Source organism: Neophocaena asiaeorientalis, unplaced genomic scaffold, assembly GCF_003031525.2.
Source record: "Neophocaena asiaeorientalis asiaeorientalis breed wild unplaced genomic scaffold, Neophocaena_asiaeorientalis_V1.1 scaffold76, whole genome shotgun sequence".
NCBI lineage: Eukaryota > Metazoa > Chordata > Mammalia > Artiodactyla > Phocoenidae > Neophocaena > Neophocaena asiaeorientalis.
The window spans coordinates 2,307,635-2,326,201 of NW_020173668.1; the positions used below are offsets into that span (position 1 = coordinate 2,307,635).

The window sequence follows — 18,567 nt, forward strand, 5'->3', positions numbered from 1 at the left end:
GGATCTGGGCGGGAGGTGGCGGGCGGGGAGGCGCCAGCCTCGGAGGGGAGGGGCGCGCGGAGAGGGCGGGCTGCCCGCTGGCGGCCCACCGTCCGTCGCGGCGCCGGGGACACTCCCGCCGCCTCCGCTTCGTCTCCCCTGGTCCCCGGGAGTGTGGGCAGGGCTGTCCCCGGGCTTCCGTGGGCCCGGCCTCTCCCACTTCGGGAGGAAAACGCAGGGGAAGCCCCCGGCGCCCGCCGCCCCCGGAGACCCGCGGAGCCCCTGGCCGTGCAGGCGCTGAAGACGAGCTCGGGCGGGGCCCCAGTGCGTCGTGCCTGTCGCCGTCCGTGTCCGGAGCGGCGGCTCGCGCCCGCCCGCTCGGCGCCCCGAACACCCCTCCCCGGGCCATAGGGGCCCCACCCTGCGGGGTGTAGGCGACGGCCGGCCCGGGACGAGCGGAGCAGCCGTCGCGGGGCCTCGCCGCGGCCTCTAGCGCCCCAGCCCCGGGGAATGCAGTGGCCCCCGGCCCCTGGCGCTTCTCCGTGTCTAAGCTGGGCCTCCTCGCTCGCCTGCTCCGCGGCCACGACGCTCCTGAGCCGCGCCGGCCGGGCCCCCCTCATGGCGGCCAAGTGGTTCAAGGAGTTCCCCCTGAACCTGAAGACAGTGTCGGAGCGGGCCAAGCCCGGCGGCGGGGGAGGCGGCAAATTGCGCAAGAACTCGGAGGCGGGCGGCGCGGGGCCCGCCCCGGGCAAGGGCCGAAAGAACTCGGCGGCCGAGCTGGGGAGCAGCCGGGCCGGGGTCGGCCCCCCCAAGGATAGCCGGCTATCCCGAGACAGCCTGCAGGGTCTGATTCAGGCCGCCGCGGGCAAGGGCCGCAAGAACTCCCGGGCCACCGAGGAGGAGCCCCACCGGGGCGCGGCCAAGAGCTCAGGCTGCAGCACCTACATCAACAGGCTCATCAAGGTGGACACTCAGGAGAAGAATGGGAAGAGCAACTACCCCAGCAGCAGTAGTAGCAGCAGCAGTAGCAACAGCAGCTCTTCCTCCGCGTCCTCTTCCCCTTCCTCCCTGGGACCCGAACTGGACAAGGGCAAGATTATTAAGCAGCAAGACACGGTAAGAATACAACCTCCCTTGGACCACCTCTCCCCTACTGAAGCGGAACAGTGGGAAGGGAGCATCGTGAACCCGCTAAACTCTAGGGTTCTTTATACCTCAGAGAAGGTGAGGATGTATTTACCCCCTCTAACATTTGACTCCTAAGTGACCTTTTAAAATAGATATTTTTTTTAATCTTGAAAAATTCTCATTCTGGCGTTGGGGAACTTGGCAGAAATGTACTTCCCATTTAATTTTGTTATCAGAAGAATTATTGAATGAGACAGTTGGGTGCTTTGTTAAATGTGATCCACTTGTAGATGTGGTTTATTTTAATTTAGAAATCCAGGGGAATTGCAAAGCTAGATTTGTGTGTAAATTTTATCCTTCTTGAGCATAAGGAATGGTAACCTCTAAATTGTTTTAAGTATTGATTTCAACTAACCCCCTTCTCTGTTTTTTGGAAGCGCCATCGTTCTTTGCACTTCAACCCAGTAAAGGGTTTCTCAGCCCTTCACTAGCACCACAAGATTACAGCCCTTTCATTCATCCCTTGAACATTTACTGTACAGGAGCCATATAGGATAAGGGGCACAGGGCTCTAAGGACTGCAGAGGCTACAGAATAGGACAAGGAAGTGCCCTGAAGGGAAATTACAGATCAGGACAGAAGGTGTTTCCTGCTTCTTACACACGGAGGTTTTCTGGGTGCTGTCCAACGTGAGACAGTTAAGAAAAGGAGTGTGAACATGTGAAGAGACCCACTCATTCTTACAGAGATGAGTGGGGTTTTGTTTGTTTCTTTTTTTTTTTTTTTTGGCTGCGTCGGGTCTTAGTTGCAGTGCTCAGGCTTCTCTCTAGTTGTGGCGTGCAGGAGGTTTTCTCTTCTCTAGTTGTGGTGCCCAGGCTCTAGAGCACGTGGGCTCTGTAGTTTGAGGCGCGAGAGCTCAGTAGCCCTGCACGTGGGATCTTAGTTCCCCAACCAGTGATCGAAACCCTGTCCCCTGCATTGTAAGGTGGAATCTTTACCCCTGGACCACCAGGGGAGTCCCTGTTAGTTTGTTTTTAAATCTGCTGTTCCGTGTGAAGGAGAGAGAGAAGAGCTTACCCCCAGCTTTCAGACTCCAGCCCAGGCAATCACTTCCCTGTCATGAGAACTTTAATTTTCTCTTGCCCAGTCTTCAAACATGTGGCCCACCCGGATGGAGTCAGGAGTGGTAGCACATACCACGTGTGTCTGCATTGGCACTTCTATTCATTCCTCCACTTATTCTGTCCACAAGTATTTACAGCGTACCTACCCCCCTGCCAGACACTGCCAGGAGAGCCATGGAGAGATGATCAGCTCGTCCAGACATTAGTCAGTGGTCTCTCCATGTGCTTAACTAGATCATAAGCACCTTGCAGCCAAGCACTGAGTATCATGCTTCGTGTTCCTCGCTGTACCTTGGGGATGCAGTACACATGTTCAGGCAAGAAGAATGGAGTGAGGGAGTGAATGGTGATCACCGTCCTCTGCAGTGATTGCCCGGTTATCGGTCGTCGCTTCTAGATGTCTAAAGTTTCTTAGGCCATCTCCTCCCAGGAAGAGGACTCTCATCCAGGCTGTCCCCTCCTCCTCACTTCTCCCTGTTTAGCTGGATTCTTCTGCCAGCTCCAGTGGTGCTTCTCCGTGAACTCTTTGGAGAATGTAATCAGAGATTGTACCAAGGTCTGGGGCTTCCTCCCTTAATTTTGATTCACCTTTGGTTTTTATTCCTCTCTTTCTCTTTAACTGGAATAAGTAGTTTATCTATACTATCCTAGCTGTTTATTTGTGGAGCCACGTTGACAATAGATAAAGTGCTGTGCTTTAAAAATGAATATATCTTTTTTCCCCATAAAACTCTTCCTCCCTGAGAAGCACCTGTCAAGCTCAGGCTCCCTAAGCACCCACATTGTCACCCAGCTGCTGCAGAACAGAACTATTGCACTCACACCACCTTCCCAGGCACTTTTCTATTTTTGGAAGGATGGATGCTTTCTGTAGCAAATACGGATCAAAACTCTATCTGATCGTAGTCTGTGAGAATCAGTCTGCCTATAAATTATTGAACCTAGAACTCCCACAATACTCTTCAGCTGTGACCTATTTCTTAGGCTTCTTATTATGAAGCCTGCCTCTTTAGAGCTGTTACAAATTCCTCGAGGACAAAAAGTAAGTCTTGGTCTTATTTTATTCCCTCTCAGTGCCTAGCCAGTGCTGGTGGATGTTCAGTATCAGTGGGTGATGGGCTGACTTAACCATGGCTATATTGCTCAACTGGTTGGCATTAAAAAAAACAAAATCATGGAAAATGTAGTAGACCAGTTCATTTTTTTGTGCTCTAAAGCCATAGACATCTTCCACCTTCTGCCACCCACCCCTGCTACACTTTAACCAGCAAATGCCTTATTGCTTGGAGAGAGAGAGGGAGGTGAAAAGAGCCTTGGGGATAAGCAGGAGAATTTAGATGGATTGTTGCCAATCAATTATACTACCAGAATAAACCAGGTGTTTGTCCAGCTGGGTGGATAATAGTGTAATCAAGTGCAAAAGCTCTTCAGAACTGGTTGGAAATTTTGACCTCTTTTTGGGTCTGCAGGTTTTTTAGCAGTCTTTTTGATACCACTGTCACTCTGGTATATGACAGTCCTTAGCAACTCCCCTGTCTGGTTCTTTTACAGGTCATCATTTTAGAAGACTACGCTGACCCTTATGATGCTAAATGGACGAAAGGCCAAAGGGATGCAGAGAGAGTAGGGGAGAATGATGGATACATGGAACCCTATGATGCACAGCAAATGATAACAGGTTTGTAACCAGGAGCTGCTTTATACAGACTGAAATCTCACACTCACTCAGAACGTAGTAAAAATAATCACCAGTGTGTATTTTGGGAAGAGGGGAGAAGGGACTATACCAGATCCTGCTGAGTGGAAGAAACAGAATTATACTCAAAACTAAAGTCAAAATATCTGGTTAACATCCCTAATGGTTTTCTGTCCTTCAGTTTTAGAATTTGTGGGAGTCTTTAAAGTTTTTCTAATTCTATGCAAAATGACATTTATGAATTTGCAGATCTGCTCAGAATGTGACCTTCAGTTTTAAGATTATTTAAATACACTCTTTGGCCACTTTCAAAGCTTTGACATCCATAATGGGAGTCATAAATCTGTACCAAGGGACTAACACATACTTAAAGTACTTTAAGTTGTTAAAAGTTGCAGAGAGCTTCCCTGGTGGCGCAGTGGTTGAGAGTCCGCCTGCTGATGTAGAGGACATGGGTTCGTGCCCCGGTCCGGGAAGATCCCACATTCCGCAGAGCGGCTGGGCCCGTGAGCCATGGCCGCTGAGCCTGCTCGTCCGGAGCCTGTGCTCCACAACGGGAGAGGCCAGAACAGTGAGAGGCCTGCGTACCGCAAAAAAAAAAAAGTTGCAGACATGATGTGATCCTCTGTTTTATAGTAGAAGATTGATTTCTCAACAAGCTTTACGATATTGGAGGAAAAAAATTTAATTACTAAGGAATGAGTATTAATCACTGACATGAGCCAAACCACTCAAGGCAAACATCCTAAAACTAAAGTTGACTACTCTTGTAACTTTTCAAGTTGGAATAATTCCAACTTGTGAGTTGAGCAATCACTGTCATTTTTTGTGTCACACTTTTCCCTTTTATTCATAATTCTCTTAAGTTGGTGTAAACAATACTTTAAAAACTAATTATTTCGATTTATTTGTGCAATTTTAGAGTAAGTTATCTATTCACCTAATTTTCCTTAAAACATGCTTTAATCTGGAATGAAAAAATGCAGTTTCTAAGTGCTGACTCAAGGGAGCCTTGTTTGAACATCGTGGGTTTCCCGCCTGGGAAAGGAATAATTGGTCACACATTAAAGACTTTGTCTCTTCTGTTTAAAAACAGATAGAAAAGCTGTAAGCTCAGGCTCCATAAGCATAGTCTCAGAAGAGTTGAGCATGAGGGTAACTGCAGCACCCTGGAAGGGTCAAGACAGGCTTCAGAGTGAGACTGAGCTGCAGCAGGAAAGCACTGCTCTGCTTCCTGCTCTCTGCTTACAGAGATAAGGCATCACATTTGGGAAGGGTGTACCCTGACCAGGCTGTGACCCTGAAGGTCACTGGACTGTGACCTCTAATGAAATCTGTGAATGAAAGGAAGTGAAAATGAACTTAGTCAGAATTTTAAAAAATATCAGAGGCTTGAAAGGAATAGGAGGAAAGATTTTCTTTTACATAAAACTGAGGGAAAAGATTTTCTAAAAAAGCAAAAAATGAATGTTTTGTTTTGATTCACCTTTCTTTGTCCTTTGGTTTTGATTCCTCTCTTTCTCTTTAATTGGAGTAAGTAGTTTATCTATATTATCTCAGGTTTTTTGTTTTTTGTTTTTGTGGAGCCACACTGATAATAGGGAAAGTGCTTTGCGTTTAAAGTGAATGTCTTTTTCTCTCCCCATATAATCACCACAAAACCCTGAAACTAGGGGACCCTTATACTACCCCCTTGTTACAGGGTAGAAAATAAGATCAAAGAGATTCTGACTCTCCTATGTTCATAAGACACTTCAAGAGACAGAGCAGGAATTGGAACCCAGATCTTCCCACTCCAGACTGGGTGGTCTGCTTTCTACACCAAGCTGCCTCAGGACCTGTGAAATGATGTATGAAAAAGTTTAAACTTTACATATAAGCAAGGCACCTTTCCACTCAGACTCACAAGGAAAGTTGTATTTAACAGTCAAAAGTTGTTATGTAACTTGTTGCTTTTCCCCAAAAAATAAATAAATAAAATTTAAAAATTAAAAAAATAAAAGTCAAAGTGTCCAGTACGAAATAAATGTAATAATAGTAGTAGCTAGCATTTAATATTTGAACATTTATTAAGTTCCAGGCTCTGTTTTAAATAGTTTATCTGAATAAATTTACTTAGTAATACAAAACTAATGTATTCAATTGGAGGATAAATTCAAATTTATTAAAAATTTAAATTACTAACATTTAAGAATTACTAGCTTTTTTTCCTTTGCTGTTTTAAAAAATATTATATTGGTGAATTTAAAAAGCCCTTCATTTAAAATATATATCACAAAGCACCTTCTCTGTGCTTTGTGATATATATTTATGTGCTTTGTATATATATAAAATATATATCACAAAGGTATAAGAGAATATATCTCTTATTCTATGCATAGGTTACACAGCTGGACAGAATAACAGGAAGTGGGTTTATCGGAAGCTGGGAATAAAAGATTTGCTGCTGGGTGGGTTTTTTTGTTTTTTTTTTTTTTTTAAACCTTTTACTTTTCGCTGTTCAGTTTGCTCCCTGTGGGCTTGGTTGTCAAGTCCAAGCTCAGAAATGTCTCACATTTCTTGAGAAATGTTAGGGATTTTGTTTATTTCAGCAGGAGATAGAGAGGGTTCTGAAGAATATGATCTAACTGTGGAGCACCCAACTTCTGTACTGCCTTTTTGGGTGTGTTGTTTTGTTTTGTTTTGTTTTTTGGCCATGCCACGCAGCTTGTGGGATCTTAGTTCCCCGACCAGGGATTGAACCCGGGCCCTCGGCAGTGAGAGCATGGCATCCTAACCACTGGACCACCAGGGAATTCCCAGTACTGCCTTTTTAATACCTGTGAAGTGGAAGTAACATGCCTGATTTCAACAATATCTTGGATGTATAGAACACTGTTCATGATGGTATTTTGTAACAACCATCAGATATTTCCTAGGCATTTCTTTACCATGCACCCGGCCCTGTGCTGGGCTCTGGGCATCCAGGCAACAAGATGCACAGGACCCATGTCCTTATGGACCTCACAACCCAAGGGGCAAACAGACCTAACAGAGCGGAAAATATGTCACTTAGCACTTAGCCATGAAGAGGAGAATAAGAATCACCGTCTGCCTCAGGGAACAGAGGAAGGAACAGAAATTGAGGCATTTATTACTTTCCTATGGCCAAGGCTTAGGGGACCCAGGCTCCCTGGATTCCCCCCTGCCCAAAACTTTGCTCTTAACTTTTAAAAGCTAAGGATTTATAAATTTATGAATAAATGCTCACTTAGATTTCTCCAAAGGATTGTTAATAAAGATATGACAATCAGTACAAGGCAATATTAGTTTAAACCTGTTGTTGTTCTGTTAGATTTGCAGGAACGTTTTAGCTAAATAATTAGCAGAAACATTCTACTTAATTTAGCATGATAAGTTTTCGCCACCAGATTAAAACGTTAGCATTGGGAGGATCTTTAGAAGTTCCCTAAGATGAGCCAGCATTCAGCATGATAATTCCTTCTGCAGCTGATATCACACAAGTCGAGCGTCTACTAGGTGCCAAGTTGCCAGATTACCCCACTAAATCCTACCGCCCTGAGTAGTGGGTGTTAGAAGGCTCTGTTTTACAGATGAGGAAACCAAGGTTCTGAAAGATTCAATAACTTGTCCAAGTTATGCAGCTGGAGAGTGGGGATACCAGGTCATCCAACACCCTTTGGTTTTAGTTACCGAGCTCCAGTCACAGATTGTTTTTAAATTTTTATTGTTGCCTCCAAATGGTTTTATTGTTTGGTGTAGATAGTCAAATCTAAAGGAGAACCTCGTTTTTTCAGTCTCCATTTAAAAAATTATCCATTATGGAAAAAATATAAATAGAAGACTTTTTGATTTATTTACTTTGTCTATATTTTGCTTGTTAAACTTAAGTTTCAGGACTTCTGAATTATATCTGCTTTTGTTCAGATATTTAGATTTGTTCGACAGGAAAATATTAATTTTAAATCAAAATTTAAACATTGGTAAAAGATCCCTATTGCTGATTCTAAGAGAAACATAGAGCCTTATGAGACTCTAAGTTTGATGTTTTGAATACATGGAATGGATTAAGGGAAAATGTACATTACAGAAGTTGTAACTAGCATTCTACATGAAATCTTTGAGGCATAAAGTAAGATATGATAGAGGAGGCATGGGCTCTGGAGCTAGTAGTGAATGGCTCCCCTGCTGACTACTACACAGCCTCAGTTTTTTCACCTGTGAAAATGGGCTAACATCTCTTGCTGCATTATGATAAGGCTCCACTGAGCTGCAGGTGTAACACGCCTAGTACATGCATATGTGAAAAATATCACAATTATTTAGACACTCTGGAGAGAGAATTCCATTTTCAAAGAGAATTCTGAACACGTATAGGGGGATATTAATTGCTAACTAGAATTAATTTAGCAAAAGAAAGTCTTAGTCTTCTGCTGATGTTTTTAAATATAGATGGCATACTTATGTACCGTGAGAGTTGGGAATTGAGAAGGGAAAATTTTCAGCCAATATTATGTTTCACGGCAACCAGTTGCAGATATGAACTGGTGCAGGTCAGGCCTCAGTTCAGCCCTTGGTGAGATGGGTGTTTATCTGCAGCCCGTTGGCTGTATTCTGTTGTCTGCCGTGGTAAATGGCCTCTATCGGCAGAGCCAGGGCGTAGCTTCCTCTAGCCATTTCCTCCTTCTCAGGCTCGTTTCCTCTCGGAGCCAGCTCTGCACGTCAGGGGCTATTCTCCCTGCAGGAAGGGTCGGCTTGCAGCCCCCGCAATTGTTTCTGTTTCTATGGCACCTCAGGTTGGGGGCAGCCAGGTGCTGGAAGGGACTGGAAGGTTACTCCCCTTGAAGGGGCAGATAGGCCCTGCGCTCAAGCCCTATTTTTCCCCGTAATTAAACATTGTTGAAAAAGATGATCATACTCTGCAGATTTTGCCCAATCCCAGGATCATCCTGGGAAGGAACATTCTCAGCTGTATACTTTCCAGTGTTTTTCCCAGAGCTCTAAGTGTGCAGTGACTATCTAAAATAGAAGGAATGCTGAATTCCCTGGCGGTCCAGTGGTTAGGGCGCCACTCTCTCACTGCAGAGGGCCTGGGTTCGATTCCTGGTCCGGGAACCTAAAATCCCACAAGACACGTGGTGTGGCCAAAAAAAAAGAAAAGAAACAGTCATATATTTGGGACTTCCCTGGTGGTCCAGTGGTTAAGAATCTGCACTTCCACTGCAGGGGGCACGGGTTCAATCCCTGGTTGGGGAGTGAAGATCCCATATGCCACGCAGTGCAGCCAAAAAAAAAATTAATAAAATGAAATAGAAGGAATACAAGTGTTGCCTCATCTCAAAAGTAAAAACCCAAATACATGTGTAATAAGAACTCAAGATTCTAATCACTGTACATCATTTTAACACAAACTCATTGAACTTTCCTGTGAGCAGGACTCCTTCTATCTTAAGGTTGAAGTCAAGCCTTTTTCTGTTTTGTTCGACTGGGACAGAATTGAAGCAGGGACCTTAGGAAAGGTTTCCCCAGCCTGTGCCAGTCTGAGGGTAAACTTAGGTTTTGATCAGAAACTTTAAAATTCTAAATTAGTCCTTTGAACTCCTTTGTGTTTTCTCTTTCCTCTTTCCTAGTTCTATAGAAAAGTTCTTTTTCATAAATTCCAGGCTTATCTTAATTGAACCAAGAGCAGAGTGAGTTTTTTGTTTCTTGTTTTCCATAACTCCATCTAGAATAAGCCATGAAGAAAAAAGACTGTCGATTGAAAGTCAAGAGGCTTGAACCAGAGATGCAGGAGACCTCAAATAACCCCAGGCACCTTCCTGGCCTGGGGATGGGGAATAGTCCTTCTAACTCTCACATTCGGATGTGGAAGTTTTTGATAGTAGGAGGACCCTTTTCCTTGGGCTGGGGCTAGCAATGATAAGATTAGCTCTGGAGGGCAAGAGGAACTGGGATGGGGACTGTGGGGACCCAGGTGTTGTGGGAGTGCTTCTCAGGCTTAGCTTCTTATTAGAATCACCTGGGGGAGCTTTTGCAACTCTGACTCCCAGGCTCTACCCCAGCTCAATTCAGTCAGGACCTGTGGTGATGGGACCCAGCCATGTGTATTTGTTAAAGCTCTCCCAGGTGATTCTAATGCATTAGAACTGCATTTTTATAGGATTGGAGCCAGCTGCAGTAAGGGGCCCTATCCAGCAGAATTAGAACCTCATCCTACTAATAAATTCTGCCCCTTTGAATTTAGTGTCCTGATTTTAATAACTTTTCCCTAGGATGTATCCTTTCCTCGTTATAGAAGTCTTAAGGAGTCAGTGATTCTTCTCTATAGAGTGTCACCATGCCCATTTTCAGTTACCTGTAGAAAGTCTCACTTTCCTTCATTTCTATGGCACTGTAAGTCTCCTGATCCTCTTCATCCTTACCTGACCATTCCTTCTCAGTCTTCTTTGGTGGCACCTCTTCTTCCATCCACCCTTAACTGAAGAAGTCCCAGATTTTGCCTTTGATCCTCTTTCCTTTTCAATCAGCCTCCTTTTCTCTGGTGATGGCTTTCATTCTCACAATACCAACAGTGATCCATTTGTGAGTAACTCCTTGACATGTACCTCTGACCTTCATCTCTCTGCCGAGCTCCAGGTCCATACTGTCACCTGCCTGGAGAAGTTCTAGAGCTCCTTCCCCTCCCTCTCTCCTCCCATCCATCCATCCAACCATTATTTAGCACAACTGTTTCCTACAAAAACAAGACATGGGGGTCCCTGGCCTGGCAGTCTCCACCAAATTGGAAATACAGACACATCAACAAATAAATCCATACACTGAGAGAGATGCAAGGTGAGAGTGGGTTGGCAAAGCGGTGGCACCTGGGGGACATGGGGCACTGGAGGAGAAGGTAGGCAGGAAAGAGGAGGAGATGCTAGGCTAGACTCCAAAGGACTGGCAGATCACCAGAACACTGGTGGGTATAAGACAGTGCAGTGTGCAGGGAACTTCAGAAGTTCCGTTTGGTTGGAACAAAGAATTGGATTTTAAGGGGTTCAGGGATAGGGTGGTATTGAGAGAAGAAATTGGAGAGGGAGGCAGTGATGTGACCACAGAAGGTGTCCCATGCCATGCTGAGCAGTTTGCACTTTGTAAGTGGACATTTGAGAACTTATTGGGTGTTAAGTGATGAGGTGAGGTGTTTGTGTTAGAAAAGTCCTCCTTCACTGTGACCGGGTGGACAGATTGAAGGCTTCCTCGTGGGCATTTAGAGGAACCACAGCATGATAACTTCTGTTGGCCTATATCACCAGCTCTGGTTGTCAGAGACTCTAGTCATCGCTGACTCTACCTGCCAAGGCCTCTGGGCCCCAAGCTGGTCAGTCCCCAGACGCTGCTGCTTCCTTCCCACTGTGGCTGGCTGGCTGGTTAGCTGGTGGTTGGTTGATTTGCATCCGGTTTTTTGCATCCATTTCTGTGCCTCCGTTCAGACCATACCTTTATTCTGTCCTGTACACTGTGTTGGAGTTATCTTCCAGCAAATCACAAATATAATTATTATTACCTGTTTAAAAACTAGCAATCGTTCTCCACAATATAAACTTTTTAATTCTGGCTTTTAAAACTTCTGCACTTTGGTGCCTGTCCTGCCTACTTTTCCAGCTTCTTTTCCCGCTACCCCTCTCCTCTCTTGGCCTCTGTCCTTTGAACTTCTCTCTCGATTCCCCCTGATGGGAACAAGCCCTTTCTAGTTCCCACCTCCATATCTTCACTCATGCAGCTTCCTCCACTGGAAATGACCTTCTCTATCAAAGTCAATGCATCTTCCATTTCTCTTCCACTTGGAGTCAGTCCAAGTGTGGTGGCTAAGAGTATGGCTTCTAGAGCCCAACTTCCTGCTTTTGAATCCAGGCTTTGCACTTGCTGGTTTGGGCAATTTCCTTAAACTCTTTGTGCTTCAGTTTTCTCTTCTGTTATATAGGGAACTAATAGAACCTATCTCATAGGGCGGTTGTGAAAATTACAATGCACTTAGAAAAATGCAATGCATGGTACACTATGGCTAAATGTTAGCTCTTGAGATACTATTTTTGTTGTTTTTCCCCCAACTCCTCTTTTACTTTTATTTATTCTGTCGTTGTTAGCCTGTTAAGTATTATTTGTGAACATGTCACTACGTCGAAACCGCCTAGAAGTCAAGAACGCTGTCTGACGCACATAAATATCTTACCTCAGTGTATGTGGTGGCCCAGTGCTTGAATATAGTAAACACTCAATTTTTATTAACATAACTTTGATCACAGCTTCCTAACAAGATGTAAACGCTTTGAAGGTGAACCACACTCAAGAGGAGACAGGGGGACGGGGAGTTGTGGAGCAGGTTGCCTTGAGGCCACTTCTCCAAACTGCATGTGCACGGCCCCAGAGGCAGGCCTGTCTTCGGTTGTGATCCCCTAATCGTTGGACTCAATCCTATTATCTGGCTTGATCCCATTATCTGGCTCAGGCAACTGGCGGGAAGAAGTTGTAGGGCCCTTCCCCCAGCTGGGCAGCCATCAGCCCAGTAAGGAACAATCCAGGCGTTCTAGGCCACCTTCAACCAGACAGACCTGTCGGTTGGGGGTGCAGTGGTAACTGGGTTCATCACCGGGCTTCCATGACACCTTTTCTTCAAAAGTATTGTGAACGGTGTGTGTTTTTCAGAAATCAGACGACGAGGTTCCAAAGACCCTCTGGTGAAGGCTCTTCAGCTGCTCGACAGCCCCTGTGAGCCAGGGGAGAACGGCACGAAGCCCGAGGCGCTGGCCAAGAGACGGAGCTCCAAGGAGCTGCTGGGAAAGCCGCCGCAGCTGTACGACACGCCCTACGAGCCGGCGGCTGAAGGCGGCCCGCGCGCCGAGGGGCCGGAGCGGAAGGCGCGGCTACCCCAGGACGACGAGAGGCCCGCGGCCGAGTACGAGCAGCCCTGGGAGTGGAAGAAGGAGCAGATCGTGCGGGCGCTGTCGGGTGAGGGCTGGGTCCGCGCCCCCCGCTCCCTCCTGCTTTCTGCTTCCCTGATGGAAAACCTCGCCAGCCGCAGACGGGGCTTTGCAGCCAAGGCTCTTTTCTTTATGTTCCTCAACTGCAAGCCTCTTTTCCCAAGAAATCTGATGATATGGGGAAACGAGAATTTGGCTGTGGTTGGAAGATCAGGACTGAAGACGAGCCCTTAATGTTGCATGTATCCTGTATCCTTCTGGGTATCTTTATTTTCCTTTATCTTGGCAGTATGCGACTATTTTGGAAATGCCTTAAGTCACTATTGAAAAACCTTATCTAATCACCACCAAAGCTATCAAATTGAGAGCAGCCTTTTCTAACTCTTACTTCGTGCTACTCTTCAAACCTGTTAAAATCCCTGTTTATAAGATGCCAGTAGTGGATCAAATGGATTAGAGGAGAGGTGGTTGGAAAGCTGGAGGAAGCTAGCTTTTTTTTTTCCTGTCAAAAATCCTCCTAAAGGAATCAATTCTTCAAGTATGAACTTTTTTTAATAACTTAAGAGGAAGTTGATAAGTAGATTGTCAATAGTCATTAAAGGTAATTCTCCCTCCTGCTTCTCCCTGGCCACCGAATTTCTTTTGCCTTTGATTTTAAAAGTTAGGGATATCTTTTCCCTCTAACAGTAAAGCTATGTCTTTGATTAAAAGTATAGTCAGTGTAGGGAATTCCCTGGCGGTCCAGTGGTTAAGATGCTGTGTTTCCACTGCAGGGGGCACGGGTTCGATCCCTAGTCAGGGAACTAAGTAAGATCCGCAAGCCACACGGCCAAACAAACAAAAAGTATAGTCAATGTAAAGGGTGAATAGAAAAGGTAGTTTGTTTGATAGCAAACATTTGAGTCAGGTTTTCTGTTTGTGTGCTTTAATTTTTTTATATAATTTTATTGAAGTATAGTTGATTTACAGTGTTGTGTTAATTTCTGCTGTACAGCAAAGTGATTCAGTTATACATATATATATTCTTTTTCATATTCTTTTCCATTATGGTTTATCACAGGATATTGAATATAGTTCCCTGTGCTATACAGTAAGACCTTGTTGTTTATCCTATATATAATAGTTTGTATCTGCTAATCCCAAACTCCCAATCCTTCCCTCCCCCACCCCCAAATCAGTTTTTGTCTTATTTTAGAATTGTTTTCCACAAATCTCTGCTGGGCACCTGCTACAGTGCTAGATGCTGCTCATTTTATCTCTTTATCTTCTATCCAACCTAGATGTCATAGCATCTTTAAGGCACTCACTATTAGTAGTTTCTTTCTGAGTTGATTTTTCTCTTTATTATTTCATAGTGAAAACTTCATTTGGTGTCGAAGAATGATATGCGCTCTTGCAGGGAGTGATTACCTGTAACTCTGTTTAGTCTTTTATTCTAAATATACCAAAACGAAGAGTTTTTTATAAGTGCATGCTGAAGGGACTTCCCTGGTGGTCCAGAGGTTAAGACTTCCCTTCCAATGCAGGGGGTACGGGTTCGATCCCTGGTCGGGGAGCTAAGCTCCTACATGCCTCATGGCCAAGAAGAAACAAAACATAAAACAGAAGCAATATTATAAAAAATTCAATAAAGACTTTAAAAATGGTCCACATCGAAAAAATCTTTAAAAACAAAAAGAACATGCTGAAATATACTAAAGTGGTTTCCTCTCATATTCTAAAACTGTTCTACATTAATAAATATCTTGCAGAAAAAGTGGCTGCACGTGGATGCTAACAGTTTGATCAGATATCAAAGACAGCAGGAGCTCAGCTATCCCAGGGCCTTTTGCAGTATTTTTTTTAATTAATTTATTTTTGGTTGCGTTGGGTCTCCGTTGCTGCACGCGGGCTTCCTCTAGTTGTGGTGAGCTGGGGCTACTCTTCCTGGCAGTGCGCGGGTTTCTCATTGCGGTGGCTTCTCTTATTGCAGAACACCAGCTCTAAGCGCATGGGCTTCAGTAGTTGTGGCTTGCGGGCTCTAGAGCGCAGGCTAAGTGGTTGTGGCGCACGGGCTTAGTTGCTCCACGGCATGTGGGATCTTCCCGGACCAGAGCTGCAACCTGTGTCCCCTGCATCGGCAGGTGGATTCTTAACCACTGCATCACCAGGGAAGTCCCTTGCAATGTATTTTAGCTCAAATTAAAGAGGGGGAAAAGCTTCTTTCCTAAGATGAGGCAGACAAGGTCTTTTCTTTGAAGTTTACCTGGGTCACCTCAGTGGCCCCTGATGTTAAATGGAGCCTTCCTTCCAGTTCAGTTTGAAGGCTCTGAGCGACCTTCCGTCAAGGAGGAGACAGTGAGGCAACACCACCGACAGAAGAGTTGGACCCAGAAGATCTTGAAGCCAACCCTCTCTGACCACAGTGAGGGGGAAAGAGTGGACCCAGCCCTGCCACTGGAGAAGCAGCCGTGAGTCTCCTCCACAGATACGTGTGACACACAATGACCGGGAACTTGATCAGGGCACACTGGACCATTTTACATGATCCTTTTTGGTGCTGAATACTTGTCTGGGTGGGACTTATTAGTGAAAACCCATTTTCAAAGCCCAGTGCATTTGTGCAGAGTAGAGAATGCACTGCATCCCCAGAACCTGATCTCAAATTCCATTCCTCCGCATAGAGTGAAAACTTTTAAAATGACACTAGCCCTGTTAACTCCCTCTTAGGTGATTGATAGGTTTTGTGATCCAGGATTACCCACATCTCATTTTGTCTATTTTGAATGGGAAGCAGGATCTAGTCCAGCTCTTGAGCTTTCACTAGAAGTTCATTTCAAATAATGCTTTATGGAATGATGCCCTGTCTGGACTGGTATCTTGATGCTCGTGGTTTCTCCCCCTGCCCCATTTTTCAGTTGGTATCATGGTGCCATCACCCGTGCTGAGGCTGAGAGTCGACTACAACCCTGCAAAGAAGCTGGGTACCTGGTTCGAAACAGCGAGTCAGGGACCAGTAGGTACTCCATTGCACTAAAGTGAGTATCGTAGCCTCCCTGTCCGGATGCAGAAGAGACTTTCCTATCATGGGTAGATGACCAGGCAAAAAAGCTATACTTTGAAGGTGGTTCACAGGGGTATGTACTGTCAGAAAATAAGATGCATTTGCTTGGACAACAGAGTAAGACATGCTCTGATTAGAATGCAAAATTGGGGGAATTCCCTGGCGGTCCAGTGGTTAGGACTCAGCACTTTCACTGACGTGTGGCCCCAGGTTCAATCCCTGGTTGGGGAACTAAGTTCCTGCAAGCCGCATGGCATGGCCAAAAACGAAAAAAGAATACCGAATTGGTATTGGGTAAATGTCCCAATACCTCTTACGATAAAGAGAGTCCCATTTTATTACTGTTGTACATTGATCACTTTCTGCCTTACATTACGTGATCTAAAGTAGGTCCTCTCAGCAGAGAAATAATTCTTGATTAAAAAAAAATAATTTCTAACAGGATAGTTCAGTGGTTCTTTTATTCCCTAGTGTTTGGGACTTTAATAAATCTGATCCCTTGATTGTCAAAATGCCAGCTGCAATTTTGGTACTAGTTTCTTCTGATGAAAAAGGAAACACTGCCTTGCAATGACTCCCCTGCCCAGTTGTACACAGAACATTCATTTTGGCCTGGTAGGCCTGGTGGAGCTGGTGTCATGGAAATTCTCCTTGCTCTTGCGAGTTCAGTGGTGCTATATTGGAGGATCATTGTCAAGAGCCCTAACAGCATTTCCTTCCTGAGGAAGCTGAGCCCCTGCAGCTGAAACAATCAGACTGGAGGGGATAAGAGGTTGTCGGGGGGAGCAGCATGGCTCAGAAAACGGGATAGGCCACCAGATACACAATACCAGGAATAGCTTTGCTGTGTTCCTGAGACTGGGGCTCGTGGATTAGATCTTTGAGCCTTCGATGCCAGCTGTCATTATACACAACCAGGAACAGTCTTTCCAGATTGGGTTGGCCGTGGGGGGAGGAAGGAAACAGTTTTATTATTATTATTATTCTTAATGTGTTCTTTGGGGAGGAAACCTTACACATGTCCTTTTAGCCATGACAAAGAGGGTGATTTTAAACCTCACCTTCGTGGTCTCATACTTGGGTTTAAGCACTAGTTTGGCAATTTGGGGGCCAGGAGGGACTGGACATTTTTTTTCTTTTCGGTCCAGGGCCTGATGACTTGTGTGTATTAAGGATAAACAACCCAAGGGATGCTACGCATTTAGCTGAGAGGGCTGTGAAGCTTCTGAGAGCTTCACTGGAGTGCTGAATGCATTTCTGTTTGACTATCACAATTCCAGTAGTGGATGGGAACCTGTTCGCTTGTGAATCTGGCTGAGATTGTTTTCAGTGGGGAGGGATCCCTCTGCTCACTCACTCATGTCTTCTCCTCAATTTTGGTTTTGTTCCAGGACTAGTCAAGGATGTGTCCACATCATAGTGGCTCAGACCAAAGACAACAAGTATACCCTGAATCAGACGAGTGCTGTCTTTGACAACATCCCAGAAGTGGTACACTATTATTCCAATGAGAAGCTGCCTTTCAAGGGGGCAGAACATATGACCTTGCTCTACCCTGTGCACAGCAAGCTGCACTAAGGTTCAGCCACCAAAAGCCCCAGCGGGGCCTCTCACACCTAGGAGGGCATCAGCACCCAACCAGTATCTCAGGGGACAAGGCTGGACTGCACCATAATATTTTGGAGGAAGCGGGACGCTTCATTTAGGAGTCAAAAAGTCTTCGGCCTTGAATCCATTCCATGACACTTGGTTACTGACCTGTCCCTTTTCTCCTTGCTAAGTAGTTCTACAATGAGAAACCATAATTTACCAGTTGCCTCCAGTCCTGGAGTAGGGTGCTCTATTTGGGGCATGACCCTCAGGAAAGGTAAGTCAGGAGTCCAGAAATATTAAGATTCTCCAAAAATGTGCTAGTTGTTCCGTGGAATACCTGGTCTCCAAACAAACCAACAAAAATGCACTTGGCTTTTACATAAGACAACAAAAAATGATCATGTGGACCCAAAGAGCATGTAATACAGGACCCCTTCTTGGGGGAAAAGCACGAACAGTGGAAAATAAGTAAATAGAGGGCACTTTGGAGAAAGCTATATTTCTCTCTTGAGGGTCCTAGTTCAGCTCCGGAGTCCATAAAAATTCACAACTGTAGGGTCTGGCAAAAGGATTATTAAGAAAGTTTGTGTTTTCTCAATTTCTGTGGACTTTTTCAGCAAATCAGTAATATAAGCATAAATAAGAAGGAAGATGCCTCTGATTTAAGAATCACCAATATAATTAAGCATTGGCAGCATTACCATTATTCTGAATTACAGAATAAAATACACAACGAAGGTTTCATTTCTGATTTTTAACAAATCTGAAAATTTACAAAGCTCAACAGCTGTTTTCTTATTGAATAATTATACAGAACTTCTGATATATTTTGTTTCACCTTTGCTCATTTTAGTTATTGGAGCCATTTTTAATTTTTATCCCTAAAATTGGATTCGCTTTGTATTTTAGAGTAACTTAAAAAAATATATATATAGGGAGTTCCCTGCCGGTCCAGTGGTTAGAACTCCACATCTCACTGCCCAGGGCCCGGGGTTCAATCCCTGGTTGGGGAACTAAGATCCCACAAGTCACGGAGCAGATATA

The 18,567-nt window shown here is 44.9% G+C and overlaps 2 protein-coding genes across 2 annotated transcripts in view; one reads left to right on the forward strand and one right to left on the reverse strand.

The window, feature by feature from the left end:
• Positions 1–18,567, reverse strand: part of TDRD10 (tudor domain containing 10) — a 75,109-nt gene that overhangs the window by 45,622 nt on the left and 10,920 nt on the right. The window lies entirely within an intron of this gene.
• SHE (Src homology 2 domain containing E) lies at positions 33–17,797 on the forward strand. Its single transcript, XM_024748132.1, has 6 exons — positions 33–1,095; positions 3,783–3,909; positions 12,613–12,915; positions 15,181–15,337; positions 15,785–15,904; positions 17,322–17,797. The coding sequence occupies exons 1-6, from the start codon at positions 490–492 to the stop codon at positions 17,506–17,508; spliced, it is 1,500 nt and encodes a 499-aa protein (XP_024603900.1). The 5' UTR covers positions 33–489; the 3' UTR covers positions 17,509–17,797.

Excerpts from the sequence above, each read along its gene's own strand:
- SHE (XM_024748132.1), top strand. The coding sequence starts at position 490 with ATGCAGTGGCCCCCGGCCCCTGGCGCTTCTCCGTGTCTAAGCTGGGCC. Across the intron at positions 12,916-15,180 it reads GATCGTGCGGGCGCTGTCGG|TTCAGTTTGAAGGCTCTGAG; the intron begins GTGAGGGCTGGG and ends CCTTCCTTCCAG. Across the intron at positions 15,905-17,321 it reads AGGTACTCCATTGCACTAAA|GACTAGTCAAGGATGTGTCC; the intron begins GTGAGTATCGTA and ends GTTTTGTTCCAG.